Source organism: Corylus avellana, chromosome ca1 (assembly GCF_901000735.1).
Source record: "Corylus avellana chromosome ca1, CavTom2PMs-1.0".
Classification (NCBI taxonomy): domain Eukaryota; kingdom Viridiplantae; phylum Streptophyta; class Magnoliopsida; order Fagales; family Betulaceae; genus Corylus; species Corylus avellana.
The window spans coordinates 11798372-11812903 of NC_081541.1; the positions used below are offsets into that span (position 1 = coordinate 11798372).

General features: G+C 34.2%; 2 protein-coding genes across 3 annotated transcripts; one reads left to right on the plus strand and one right to left on the minus strand.

Annotated features, from left to right (window-relative positions):
- Positions 1-3385: 3385 nt before the first annotated feature.
- On the plus strand, positions 3386-7712 carry LOC132168101 (tubby-like F-box protein 3). Of its 2 annotated transcripts, none has more exons than XM_059579440.1 (6): positions 3386-3860; positions 4829-4916; positions 5098-5227; positions 5323-5502; positions 5895-6385; positions 7340-7712. In XM_059579440.1, the coding sequence occupies exons 1-5, from the start codon at positions 3564-3566 to the stop codon at positions 6370-6372; spliced, it is 1173 nt and encodes a 390-aa protein (XP_059435423.1). In that variant the 5' UTR covers positions 3386-3563; the 3' UTR covers positions 6373-6385; positions 7340-7712. The 2 variants fall into 2 exon arrangements, with proteins under 2 accessions (XP_059435423.1, XP_059436102.1); XM_059580119.1 differs by having other exon boundaries at positions 3387-3860; positions 5901-6385.
- A 2882-nt stretch (positions 7713-10594) lies between these two features.
- LOC132167214 (inactive beta-amylase 9) lies at positions 10595-14182 on the minus strand. The gene is made up of 3 exons (XM_059578488.1): positions 13764-14182; positions 11767-12249; positions 10595-11666 (listed from the first exon to the last, which is right to left on the minus strand). The coding sequence occupies exons 1-3, from the start codon at positions 14001-14003 to the stop codon at positions 10788-10790; spliced, it is 1602 nt and encodes a 533-aa protein (XP_059434471.1). The 5' UTR covers positions 14004-14182; the 3' UTR covers positions 10595-10787.
- Positions 14183-14532: the final 350 nt, after the last annotated feature.

Genomic DNA, 14532 nt, shown 5'->3' on the forward strand with positions numbered 1-14532 from the left:
TCAAATTTGAGGTATTAGCACTAAATTTAGGATGATAAAATCCATTTTAAGTGATACCGTCCCTAAAAGGTTAACCTTTCACCCATAGGTTTTAGTTTTAAATCAAAAAATAAATTTTGAGGCATTAGAAATTAAATATTAACGTATAAAAATTTAACAAACAAACAAACAAACAAAACAAAACAAAATCTAACAGGACTAGGAAGAGAGAGATTTTTCTACAATTTTTTTTTTTTTTTTAATAAAGCCACATTAGACTTTGGCGGACGCTTGTCTGACTCTTGGCAGCCTGATAGCAGGACTCCTCTTCGAGATGGCACTATATAATGGGAGGAACTAATTTTATGGTTAAGATTTTTATTTTTTAATATATTATTATATTATTTAAATAATACAAAATTATTTATATTTTTAGATGAAATAAAATAAAATATTTTTATTTAATATGAAATAGTTACTATGGGTTTTACTTAAATGAAAAAAAAAAAAAATCCTTATATCATTGTAGGGGTAGTAGTACAATGATAAATATAATTATAAAGGAAATGAATTTTCCAAAGCTATATGGATTGCAATCATAATCTCTTTGCTTGTTATTTCTCCTCAATATTACTCTATACCTAACAACCCACTAATTATCTAATAAGCACACCACAACAAAACCCTCTTTGTAATTTACCTTTGTTTAAGATGCTAGCTGCTTTCATTATAAAGAGCACTTACCACAACAAGAAGTATCATTCAAATATAAAAATATTGTGACTCTAAGCCCCTTGATTTTTGTTACTAAAGAAAAGATACTAAAAAATGAATAAAAATAAAAGAAAATAATTTCAAGGGTGATTGGTATTTAACCCCCTATCCTTACTCTACTTGAGTAGGTCCATTGAATTGTTAGCTTTAATAACAATCTTGTTTGTTATGTATGTAAAAGCAAACTTTGTCAACAAATTTAAGTGGTTGATAGGGTGAGAGCGTGGCCACTAATTTCAAAGCTTTTAACACTCAAGTCTCATATTGAAAAGATGAGTAATTTATATAGAGCGTTTGGTTTATAAAGACACTCACAAGTGTTAAGTTTTACATCTACGTAAGACTGATCTCTTAACACAGATATAACTAATGCTTTCCCGGGATCGTTATAGAGCTAAGATGACATACATTGCAGTTTAGCATAAAATGATGTGGGTGCAAAGGAACATCCATGAATGTGTTTAGTTGAGTCCTACCAACAACTAAATTGCAAAAAAAAAAAAAAAAAAGAAGCTTGAATTAGGAATTGATGCAATGAACTGATGAAGTACCAAACTGGAAAAGGTCCAAAATCCAAATCCTTATCAACTAACATTTGCTCCACTCTGTAATGATGCTTCCATTAGACGTTGCCATGGTATACTTTCCCTTTTCTCTTTCTCTTATCAAAGAATAATAATGCAACTCTTGGCCCATAACCTTTAACCTCACCTAACATACCTATCTCACATTTGGACATGTTAGTCACAATTCACTGCAACTTGCTTGGAACAAATGAGAGACCCAGAGGGAAAGAGATAGATTTTTTTTTTGTTTGTTGAAAGTATTTACAGAAGAGCCTTTTAAACGAAAATAATGTCAAAAAATACAATTAAATTTTATATTTGTGGATGTGATTGGCTATGGTGAGGATTGAGGAACATGTTATTTATGCTATAGGTTTTTACCTTATATATGTTTTTTTTTTTTTTTTTTTTTGAGGAATTTAAGGGTACAACATTATGGCCATAAAACAAGCACATAAAAGTTGTTATAACTTTTCTCATAGGTCGGTTTTAAATGCTTTTCTCTTATCAAAATAAATTAATTAACACTTAAGAATTATAATATTACACATTTATAACGTATTTTGTACAATAAATTTCATAAATAAAGACCACTAAATGGCCAACCTTGATCGTTAAGAAAAAGTATGCCACCTTACATACTAAGATGCCTACATATAAAGATGTCATCATGGTTGGATGATGAGATAACTGTGAATTATTACTTGTGAGGATTAAGAATTTAGGGAAAATTATATTTTATCTCCCAAAGTTTTAAATTTTTGCAATTCAACTAATATTATCCCAAAATTCTCATATTACCCATAATTTTTATTTATAAAAAAAAAAAAAAAAGAAGCAAATTTGGGGGTGCAAAAATGGCCAGATGGCCAAAGGAACCACCCTGAATATTTTTTTAATTTTTTATAAAAAATAAAAAATTAGGGTCAATATTGGAAATTTTGAATACAATTGGTCAAATTGCAAAAATTTGAAACTTTGGGAGTGTGGATTGCCAAAATTAAAACTTTGGAGGTGGAATTACAAATCATCTCAAACTTTGGGGGGTAAAATATAATTTTCCCAAGAATTTATTTTAACTTGCTATTTGAGCAAACAAAAAGATAAAGGTTTTGGGATTTTGTGGGTTGCAATTTCCTGTTGTCTATTTGGTTTTCTCACAAAAATTATAAAAGATGACACTCATTTTGGCCATCTTATCTAGTTATCTCTAATATTCTTCACTTGGCCACTCTATTTAAAAACAAAAACAAAAACAAAAACAAAAAAACCTTCCAAACCACTAATTTTTGAGGAACAAAAAACATAAGAAAGTCACACTCGATAGTCAGCAGATTTGATAGACTACCAAAACCATCACTAAATCCCAATCACCAAAATCAAAATTCCTCAAAAAAAACCCACCACAATAGAAAAACGAATGGACAGAAATTTCTACAAATAGGGTGGGAAGAAATTTTTGCAAAAAAGTCTTTTAAAGTGATATGCACTTTAATTATCTCAAAAAGCAAATACTTTTTTATTATTATTATTAATGATATTAAAAGAGAGTATATAATAATATTATTTAATATACTCTTATACAATTAAGATGATGTAATAATGAAAATTAGTATTTGAATCAGCAAGAGTTTGTAAAAAAGAAAAATTAATTGCTGATTTTCATTATTACGTCATTTCAATTGTATGACAGTAATATAATAATCTACTAAATAATATTTTTTATTAAAAAAATAGTACTTCAATTTCAGTCCTATACATCTAGACTGATATAGCATTGCTCATCACCCTTAATTTTTTTTTTCTTTTTTAATAAAAACTAATCCAAAAGCTTATCGACATTATCATATCAACTCGGTTGTATAAAATTACTCTAAACAAATATATACTTCTCACGTGATAAGTATCATTTTTAGAAATTAGTTTAGGAGAATTTGTATCCAAATCAATTTATAGAAACAAAACAAGAAAAAAAAAAAAAAAAAGTTCAGGGTCTTTAACTTTTCCCAATACTGAACACTGCGACCCTTTTCTCAAAAGAACGTCACCATCAGCCAACTCCGCAAAATATTCCCTCGTGCCCCTCTCCCAAAGCAACCCATCAACACTCTCTCTCTCACAGATTTGCTCTTAACATTTACACACTAATAACCTTTATATAAATAAACCTCCCATGGCTGTAACCCAGCTGTGCAACGGAGCCAAAGCTAAAACTCTGAAACTGGTGTGGTAGCAATTACAGCCATGACTATTATACGGAGCATCATACAGGACATGAGGTCGAGGTCGGAGAGAGCGGTGCAGGACAGGGTGGTGGAGGCGGTCACCGACGGGCTGAGCCAGAGCTGCTGGGCCAACATGCCGCAGGAGCTGCTCAGGGAGGTGCTCGTGAGAATCGAGGCCTCAGAGAGCGCTTGGCCCCCACGGAAGAGCGTCGCCGCGTGCGCCGGCGTTTGCCGGAGCTGGCGGGAGATCACTAGGGAGATCGTCAAGGCTCCGGAGGTCTCTGGAAAGCTCACTTTCCCGATCTCTGTCAAGCAGGTAATGGAAAAACATGTGATGTATCGGAATTGGAATTGGAGGCTGGGATATGGGTTCTTTGTTTGTTTGGTTGGTTTTATGAGTTAATTGGTTTGGAATGGGAATTGGGTTTATTGAAAACAATTTCATGGTTTTTTTTTTCTTTTTAGCTGAAATTTATGTATCTGGGCTTTTTTTAAGTTTTCACTTCTGGATTTGTAAAATCAAGGTCACATTTTTACGCATGAGATGTGGAACTCAAGTCTAGAAGTTGGGATTGTGAAACTGTGAATGTAATATATTCAGTAATTCTTGCCTGATAGTATTTGATTTTGGGCGGTTTGTTTGTAGTTTTCGTTTTTGGATTAGTGATCTTTCTATATCGTGTGTAATTTCTGTGGGAAGTATTTATTATTTTTCTTTTTCTGCAGAGGATTAGTTCGAGAATGAGTTTAAGCCATTTTTTCCGGTTAGAATGATAGTATTGATAATGCATGGGGCCACCTCAAAAATTATCCCATTTTCACAATCATTGAGGCTTTTCTATCGGAAATTGCTCAAAAACTTGCTTCCAAAGTATTCTAGGCTCTTTAGGGGACCACTTTCCGCTTCAATTGTTGCAGGTCCATTGTGATGATTGGCTTTGAAAAAGTTTTTTTTTTTGGTTTCCAGATAGATATTTTGTTCAACTTTGTATTCTTCTAATTTACTGTGAGATGCCATGTACTGTAAAATGGATTTAGTGACAGCAAGAAACCTAAAATCATGTAAAAATTGTTGTTTGTCATAATTACTTCGATTATTTAGACTAGGTTCTGATTCGGGAGCTTCTTGAAATGGACTGGTTTACTCAATCAATATAAGTAGAAAAAGCAAGCTTAGATCCCATGTTTTTTTATGAACAAATAAAATAATTTCACGATCTCATTCGTACTCTTTATCTTTAGTTTCTACGCATTGCCAAAGTTTTTGTGGTAATTTTTTTGCAGCCCGGGCCAAGGGATTCCCTCCTCCAGTGCTTTATAAAACGGAACCGGTCCACCCAGACATATTTTCTTTTCCTCAGTTTGACTAATGGTGAGCATCTGGTATCTTGAATCAGAGTTTTATACTACTTCAGACTGTTATTTGTAAGTTACCAGTGTACATGGTTAGATTGTTTTCCTAAGCTTTTACTGCAGACTAGAATTGATCTAGTTCTGTTTAAGTAGTTCATTCATTCAGTCAAACCGCTTGTTAATTTCGGTCTCCGTTGCAGCCCTTGCTGATGATGGAAAATTCCTTCTTGCTGCACGCAAGTGGAGACGCCCCACCTGCACAGGTTATATCATTTCTCTGGATGCTGATGATATGTCGAAGGGGAGTGGCACCTACATTGGAAAACTCAGGTATGCTTTTAGAGGCGTATGATGTGACCTATGTTTTTGTTCACTCACGGGCTCAACTATTAATACATATATTTTTATTCTGTTTCTTTGGCTAGATCAAACTTTTTGGGAACAAAGTTCACAATCTTTGATGGGCAACCACCTCATGCGGGAGCAAAAATAACGAAAAGTCGCTCCACTAGGCTAGTGAATTCAAAACAAGTTTCACCAAGGGTCCCTGCTGGCAACTATCCAGTAGCTCACATCTCGTATGAACTTAATGTGTTGGGTTCTAGGTAAGAACAAGCTTGTGTAGCTACTTGGAGATATTTTCTTTGCTGAAGGAATAATAGATATAGAGCTTGTTTAGGATTGCGTTTGAAATATAGAGCTTTTAAGTCAAAAAGTGCTTTTGGGCAAAGCTTCATTTTTAAGCTTTTGTCAAAAGTGCGTTTTGGCCATTTTTAGGCTTTTTGGACTCTTAAAAACGCTTTTAATTTTTTTACCAAACGAGTGTTTTTTTCCTAAAATGGATTTTTCGAGTATTAAAATCACTTTTAAGCTCCTCTAACGCAATCCCAAATAGGCCCATAATCGATGAGATTTTCCTCTGCTTTTTCCCAATTTTTGCAATTGCATACTTTCATAAACAAACTTGCAGATACTTATAGATTTTGTATAACATAAGAAGCAGGGGTCCTAGGAGAATGCAGTGTAGCATGGATGCCATACCCACATCTGCAATTGAACCTGGAGGAGTAGCTCCCACACAGACTGAGTTTTCTGTTAGCAATATAGATTTCTTTCCATCACTGCCATTTTTCCGATCAAAATCAAGTCGTGTGGAGAATATCTTATCTGGACCATTGGCCAGTCAGAAAGATGGAGTGCTAGTATTAAGAAACAAGGCTCCCAGGTGGCATGAGCAGCTCCAGTGTTGGTGTTTGAACTTTCATGGACGGGTGACAGTTGCTTCAGTGAAAAACTTTCAATTGGTAGCTTCTCCAGAAAATGGTCCAACTGGACCACAACATGAGAAGATCATCCTCCAGTTTGGGAAAGTAGGGAAGGACTTGTTTACCATGGATTACCGGTATCCTATATCGGCATTCCAGGCATTTGCAATCTGCCTTAGCAGCTTTGACACCAAGATTGCTTGTGAATGACACGTTTGAACAGGTTTGTATTTATCTAAAGCTGAAATTCCAGAATTTGAATGTAGCTGAAAAACTAAGCTGCAAAAAGGCATCATGGCAACTTCCATGCTCCCTCTTTTGTTTTCTACAAACATAAATATTAGATACATTGCTTGACTTGCTAGCGAGAGAAACTTTAGAGTAATCTTGTACAAGTTGATGGATGCACCTAAATGGCTAAATGTGTTTCGAGTCCTTCGGATTATAGTACATGATTGGCATGACATGAAGCTTTAGTCTTCCAAAATTCTGAGCTACAAAGCTTTTCTTGAACTACTAGAAACTTGTCTTAAGGAAGTTTAAGCTATCTAGATACTGCCATTTGAGCATAAATGGCTTAGAGCCTGTTTGGAATTGTATTTGAGAAATAGAATTTTTAAGTCAAAAAGAGCTTTCGGACAAAAGCTTAAAAATGAAGTTTTTGTCAAAAGTGCTTTTTGGCCATTTTTAGGCTTTTTGGACTCTTAAAAGCACTTTTAAATTTGTTTATCAAACGAGTACTTTTTTTTTTTAAATAGGCTTTTTGAGTGTTAAAAACACTTTTAGACCTTTCAAATACAATCTCAAACATGCTCTTAATGAAGTTTAAGCCATCTAGATAGTGCCATTCGAGCATAAATGGCTTAATGAAGTTTAAGCCCTACACTGTCAACTTGCCAGCTTGACAATTTACTGCCATTCACTTACACGCCATGCTGCTACCATCTCCACCGAGCTTATGAAATATCTAATGTATTCCTTCATTTTCCTTTGGTCATATTTATTGTTGTTTCTTTTGTTAAATGACCATGGTTTTGATCCTCTAAGGCCTTCTATGTGCTTTGATGTAGATAGTGATAAAGTTACTGGTCTATAATAATTTTTAATAATTATTTTTCACTGTAGATGTTAATAATTCTAAAGATGAATCAAACTAAACGGCTTTCCATTGGTCCAGGACAAGCATAATTTGAAGGAAATATAGCATGTTGTAATGCAATGAAGTTATTTGGAGAAGGCAATTGCAAATGGTGTCATGGCTTTCACCGTTGCAGAAAGAGGCAGATTTCAGGGTTTTAACTTCAATACCCCGTATGAAGACTCTGGTTAAATCGTGGGAAGAGTTTATGAAATCAAGAGTCTTGAGCTTCGGACGTTTTTCACCCTCCAGGCCTCGTATATTTTGTCTGTTTGTGTACATAGCAACTTTTTTTTTTATACAATGTGCCTTCGATTGTGGTTGTGCTGCTATTTAATTTAATTTTTCTGAAATTCAGATACTGATATGCAAATATACATACTATATTATGATATAATTTCTGGTTTGGGTAGAGCATGGAATTGAAACACATGCCCATATACTTTTATTTTCCATACCATGCTGTGCGGGGTTCAATGCTAACATGATTTATGGATCATGGTCAATAGATTTTTCTAGGGGTGCAAAGGCGGTTACGGTTAGCGGTTAGTGGCAATAACCGCTAACCGTAACCGCCTTAGCGGTTAGTAGATTTCACTAACCGCAACCGCTAACCGCCTACCGGTTAGCGGTTAGCGGTTAACCGCCGGTTAGCGGTTAGTGAAATAGATAACCGCCCGCTAACCGCTTTTTTTAAATTGGGCTTTTTTTTTTTTGGCTTTTTGGGCTTTTTTTTACCCTCATTTTTTTTATTGTATTTTTAATATATGCTTGGGCCCAATTGCTATAAAAAGTGCCCATATTGAAAAATCAAAAATATTTGACCCAAAATTTACATTTACTTGTACTTTAAAAAAATTTCCTTAAATATTAAATCATAACCGGTTAACTTTTTTTTTTAAAAAAAAAAAAAAAATTCAACACAACATACAAAAAAAAGTTCAGAATTCAGACAACTGTCACAACATATAAAAAAATATATAAAAAAAGTTCAACACAAAGCATATAAAATAAGTTCAAATAAAACATTAAATGATACAAATAAAACATTAAAACTTCATCAATCCTCTCATTTGGTCCTCTAGCAAATCCTGTGGACATCAAAAGAAGAAAAATTATAATATTAAACATAATAATATTAAGGCACAAAATACATTAATACATTAATACTTCAATTGTGATTAATGTATTAATGGTTAAATTTCTTTTTCTAAAAAATGTTCAAAAAATACATTAATACTTCAATTGTGATTATAAGTAACACATTGTTGAATCTAATATCAATTACTTAATTTGATATTATATAATTATATAGTCTCATTAAATTATATCATATGACTCATATGATTAATAATTTAAATTCTTATCATATTTACTTATAATCTTTTTTCTTTGAATTGAACTTAATATCTAATGGTAAATGGTAATGTTCAAACTCCTAAATCCTAAATTCCTAAAGTATCTAATAATGCTTTAATTAAATTGTAGACTTGTAGTTATAAGTAATATATTGTTTAATTCAATTGAATCACTTGTGATTATCATTGTACATGAATCATATGATTAACTTGTAGACTTATGACTTATGAGTTATGTCATATTATATATGTATTATTTATTATTATATAATCATATGATTTAATGATCAAGTCATCATGTGATATAATCATATCAATTATAGTGATAATATATAAATTACTAAAATTATAATGATAATACATTAATACTTAAATTGTGTTTATAAGTAACACATTGATCATTGTTTAATCCAATGTCAATTACTTAATTTGATATTATACGAATCATATCATCATTGTACATTAATAATATGATTCACTTGAAGTTTTGAATAAAGTATTTGAATTGTCATTGAATCATATGATTAAGTATTGATATTATACATTTATATTATTCATATACATATGTAAACTTATATAGACTTATAAGTTTATAACATACATTGGAAATAAGTCTCCAGATATTTAATTGTTGTATTAGTATGAATTGGTATACTTATGAGTTATGTCATATTATATATGTATAATTTGTTATTATATAATCAAATGATTTAATGATCAATCTCATGTGATATAATCATATAAATTATAGTGATAATATATTAATACTCAAATTATGATTTAATTATTTTAAAAAAAAAATTGTGATTTAATGATCAAGTGATTATGTTATATGTATAAATATTTTTATAATTATAATTATAAAAATATATTATATAAAAATGCGGTTAGCGGTTAGCGGTTACGGTTAGTAGACCCAATAACCGCTAACCGCTAACCGCTAGACGGTTATGGCGGTTAGGCGGTTAGCGGTTAATGCGGTTAGACGGTTAGGCGGTTGGCGGTTATAGCGGTTAGCGGTTAGCGGGCGGTTGCACCCCTAGATTTTTCTTTGCAAAACAACATAAGCTGCTGTAGGGTGTGCATTAGAGTTGGCAGAGTTGAAAATGGGGTTTCGGCATTCCACCTCCGCCAAGGTCAGAAGAGTTGGAAAAAAAACATTCTAACTCTTTTTGGATGGAGGCTATTTCTGCCTAGCCTCCTCCACTTTCGAAATGTCAAAGGCAGAGTCGAGCAGAAGTGTCAGAAGAGAGATCTCCAATAGATCTCTTTGTTTTTGCTGATGAAGACGAAAAAGATATGGTGAAGCGGGTGCAGAGCAGCAATGGTACGGTGGAAGGGAAGGAAGATGATGAGCACGACGATGCGATAGTGTGGAGACGCCGAAGACATGGAAAGGAGAAGATGAGCGTATGGTTGCAGTGATGCGGTGGGTGTGAAAAAGAGAATAGAGAAGAAAAGGGAGATGAGAGCAAGGGGACTTAGGGTAGGAAAGTTGGGAGGATAATGAGTCTGAAAGAGCATGAAAGGCACAAAATGAAGAAAGATGGGAGTACTCCGGGGTTGAAGAAAGTTGGGAAGATGATGAGTTGAGAGAGAACAAACGTTTCAAAACGAATAACGATGAATATATGTTGACCTAAAACGAATAACATTTCTATTGAAGCTTACAATTTCATAAATAAAACTTCGAAGTGTCTTTTTTCCTATTGACCAGTCTGACCAGTTGGTTCTACGATATGCAAAATTAAATCATACTAGGAGAATATATGAGAAAATTCAATCACTCTTTACCCAAAGTAGGCCTAACATGGAGAGTAGAAGAGATGAGTCAATTTTGTTAGAAAGCTTGAGAGAGGGGTTTTGGCGGCCATGAGAGAGAGAGAGAGAGAGAGAGCTGCTTCCTCTTTGCTGAGGGTAGGCTTGAGACTTGAGAGGAGCTGGCAAACTGCCAAGATCCTTGTAGGAAAGAGCAAGCTTAAGATAAATTTATCTACACAATTAGAGCTTTCTATTCCATTAAAGTTTAAACCAGGATGTACAAATTATATAACGTCTTATTATACAAATGATAAAAATAGATATATTGTTCTATATTTACAGGAATATATTTCTAACACTCTTACTAATTAAGCTGCTTGCATGTGAACGCCTGATTCTGAACTTACGTGCAGAGCTTCTTTTTCTTCTTTAGGCAGATCATCTGATTCCAATTCTGGTTGATGAAGACTCCGGACGAACCCTGTGAATGAAGGGAAATGCTCCGGAGAGAAAAAATAAGCTCCCATTCTCTGATAAGTGAACAAGTCCACAGCATTCTCACCCAACAAATTCTTCCTTATCTGTTCCATGCCACCGGGAGCCACAGAAGCTGATGAGTTTTGTCCAGAAACATCAACTCCATGCTTTCTGCAACTTGCCCTGATATCAGCAAGTAACAACTCAGGACTTGAGAGGGACTCATTTGGCTGGTGCTCAGCTGACAGGTCCATTCCAGGCAAAATCATTTTGCATGAATTCCTTGCAAACATCTCTGCAACCGCTTCATAACCGTCTCTACTGCTCGTGTTATAGTACCCAGCAGTAAGCTCAGATGGATGGGATCTGGTTCTGTACCAAGAGTGCATTAGTGGCACCTTGCCATATACTGTAGCTGCAGTCTCACTGAAAATTGAAGAGGCAAGGGAGAGGAGACGATTTCCATGGGATATGAGCTGGTTTGAGTACCAGGAAAGGAAGAAGTCAGCATATGGAGACTCCCATGATCCGCCATCTTCCCTGAAGAAGTTGTTCGAGTTGGGCGACTGGTCATAAGTCGGGGCATCGTGAGGACCGCCAAGTCCCCATAACGGATTACCGGTTGCTTCAGCATGTTGCTTCAAAATGCTAAGCATGTTTTTATCATAACACTGGAATTCTCCAACTCCGGGGATTTTGTTACTTTTGGCTTGCCTGTGGTGTGAAGGATATCGGAGCTCACCATCTGGTCCTAGACCCATAGAGATGCCCTGAAAAATAGCAATCCATAACCATGGGGACTGTCAGTACCCATAATAAGAAATAATACAGTTGCTGTTGATTATAGAATTTTCGAAACAAACTTCTTACCGTGATTGTGGAACCCATGAAAGGTGAGAAAGAAGACTTAAAGCTCTCACAAAATTCATGATATGCTTGGATCGGAGTCTTCCCATCAAGCACAGGAAGATCACCAACAGCTAATGATAGGCACTCTTTGTAATGCTGTCCTGCCCGATCGGTGAAAAAAATTCCGGGTTGGGATTCGCCAATCCGGGATACCCACTTGGGGAGTGATATTTTTGGTTGTTTAGATGCATGGAAGCAAAGAGACACATGAAGCTTGAGGCCAACTTTCTGAACCATCTCAGCAAGAGCAAGATAGCCTGACCACTCATACTTCCCCATGGCTTCTTTCTCTACTATTCCCCACCAAACTGGGAGCTCTACACCTTCCACTCCCAACAGCTTCAAAGCTTTCAGGCCAGCTGCAATTGCTTTAGCATGGTTTACTGCATTGCAGTCGGAAACCGCATCCAAGGGCAGCCCAACAAATAATCTTACACCATCATGCTGCAAAAAATTATTCAAAGATAACAAGATTTTTAAATTGGTATCATAAGAAATACATCAAGTCAAAAGAGCAGGAACTCTCTAAGCAATAACTTAAGAAGAATAAGTGAATCAGTTGTATGTTTTCCATTTACTTCCTCTGGGTTTGGTAAGTTAGGATCCTCTAAATTTCATAGGTTAACTTCAAGTTAGAGTCTTAAAATTCTAACAATTATTTTTGAGAAAATGAATCATATTTTACCATCTCTATAGGGTTTTTAATCTTTTTTCTTAATTAATTGTATTAGGGGACAAAATCTGAATCAGTTAATTGAAAAAAATGGTTCTAGGAAACCTAATAGGATCCTGAATCCTGAATCCCCATTTCTGAAGGCCTTAAATTGATTATCCTATACAAATTTTGGCATGTATGTTATGATAGCATGATTAATGAGGTTGACACATTAATACCTAATTCTCTTGGCAAGGGAACCAAGGAAACGTACATATCATTTCAAATATTTGCATAAAAACAATTTCAAACAAAACCAAGATAGCCCTATAATTCCAATCATTTGTCTGTCCCTTTCACACCCCATCCAGTAGCTCATGTAAATTTGAAATAGCTGGAAAATGGCCAAAAAGAAAATTTATCACTTATAATTTAATGAGAAATGTTAGGTGCTCTCATAATGTTTTCCTTCTGTCCTCCTAGTCTAGGTAAATATTATTTTATAAAGACCAAGCGAGAGAAATAAGAGCAATTTTATTTTTTATTTTTTATAAAATAATATTCACGTAGGATAGAAGAACATAAGAAAAGAACACCAATAAAGCACATAGCATTTCCCTATTTTAATCTCTCAGGGTTTATATATATAAGCTATACATCCCAAATTTTCTTCTCAAAAGCTAGTTCCCAAATGATGTATTACCATCTCATGAGATTTATTATTTTGAAAAATGTGTCACCAACTTATGGAATAATGACACATCATTTGAGAATCAACTTTTGGGAATAAATTTTGGAGTAATTCTAGAAGGTCTACTTGTGTCCTACTAAGAATAATGTGGCTATTCAAATCACCATTGATCAAAATTCAATAATGATCAATCACAAGCTCAATGGTGATTTTAATAGCCACATCAATCTTAGTAGGACACAAGTAGGCCTCCTATAATTACTCTAAATTTTGGAATGCGTACCATATATATATAGTCAACAGCTACCGAATAATCCCATTCTAATTAACTATCTTTTTAATTGCATATTAAAAATATAGTAGTAACAAAAAAAAGAAAAAAAAAATCTTTCCTATCTTTACTCAATTATCTCCTTCAATAAAAGGAAAAGTAGTATTCAAGTTAAGGGCAACAAGGCTAATACATAAGAAGTACGAAAAAAAAAATGAAATGCGAAAAGTAACTTACTAAAACTTATTTCAAATTGTTATAATTATTTTTTTTCTCCGCAACCAAACGCATCACCGACTAAAATAAAAAATAAAAAATAAATTAACGAAAAATGAACTCACCGATTTGGATCTTCTGGTACAAACCGAGACTTTCTCGGACCGGAGCGGTTCAGACTGAACAGCCTTCAAAGCGAATCGGACTCGAGCCTTTCTCCACCTCGGGCTCTGCTCGAAACATACCCTGCTCTTCGCAGAAAACACCTTCCCAACACCTTTCAGATCAGAAAAACCCAGCTCCCTGTACGCCAAATCGGTTTTCCAAATCTTCGCCTGAGAGCTCCCAATCATCGAAACCTCCATACCCGATTTGTTTTTTTTTTTTTTTTTTTTTAAAAAAAAAAAGGTTTTCACTACCCGAAACGCAGTTTCGAACCCAGAAAACGAAACCCAATTAGAAACTTTAAAAACAAAAATTGAACAACAAAAAGCTCTCTCGGAGAGATCACAAAGTGAGAGTGAAACCGTGAATTTTGTTTGGAAAAGAGTTTGTGAAGTTTTAGGAAACGGGAAGCTGATAAATATATAGGGGAGGGACCGTGGAATACTATTCAAAAAATAATAATAAAAAAAGGTGCTAGCCACGTGTCACTCTGTGACAATGCCAAAGTTGAACCGCGTAAAATTATTGAATTTGTTCGCTTTATTTATTTTATTCTAGATGGGGTTTTCAGGTTTTGGATTATTTAAACCGATATAGCAGCTTAATTAATTGTCTTTTGTTTGGATTATTCATGTTTAATTTTTTTAATATAAATAATGCTCCCTTCAATAATTCAAATTTTTTATTATTACTTTTTGGTAAATTTTATCCTCAAACTTCAAATGCTAG

What these genes read in the sequence shown, in the direction of transcription:
- LOC132167214 (XM_059578488.1), bottom strand. Translation starts at nt 14,003, where the DNA reads ATGGAGGTTTCGATGATTGGGAGCTCTCAGGCGAAGATTTGGAAAACC. An exon ending in GTACCAGAAGATCCAAATCG is followed by an intron (nt 12,250 to 13,763) that starts GTGAGTTCATTT and finishes AATTTTTTGCAG; the next exon opens with CATGATGGTGTAAGATTATT. An exon ending in TCATGGGTTCCACAATCACG is followed by an intron (nt 11,667 to 11,766) that starts GTAAGAAGTTTG and finishes GCTATTTTTCAG; the next exon opens with GGCATCTCTATGGGTCTAGG.
- LOC132168101 (XM_059579440.1), top strand. Translation starts at nt 3,564, where the DNA reads ATGACTATTATACGGAGCATCATACAGGACATGAGGTCGAGGTCGGAG. An exon ending in TCCCGATCTCTGTCAAGCAG is followed by an intron (nt 3,861 to 4,828) that starts GTAATGGAAAAA and finishes ATTTTTTTGCAG; the next exon opens with CCCGGGCCAAGGGATTCCCT. An exon ending in CTTAATGTGTTGGGTTCTAG is followed by an intron (nt 5,503 to 5,894) that starts GTAAGAACAAGC and finishes GTATAACATAAG; the next exon opens with AAGCAGGGGTCCTAGGAGAA.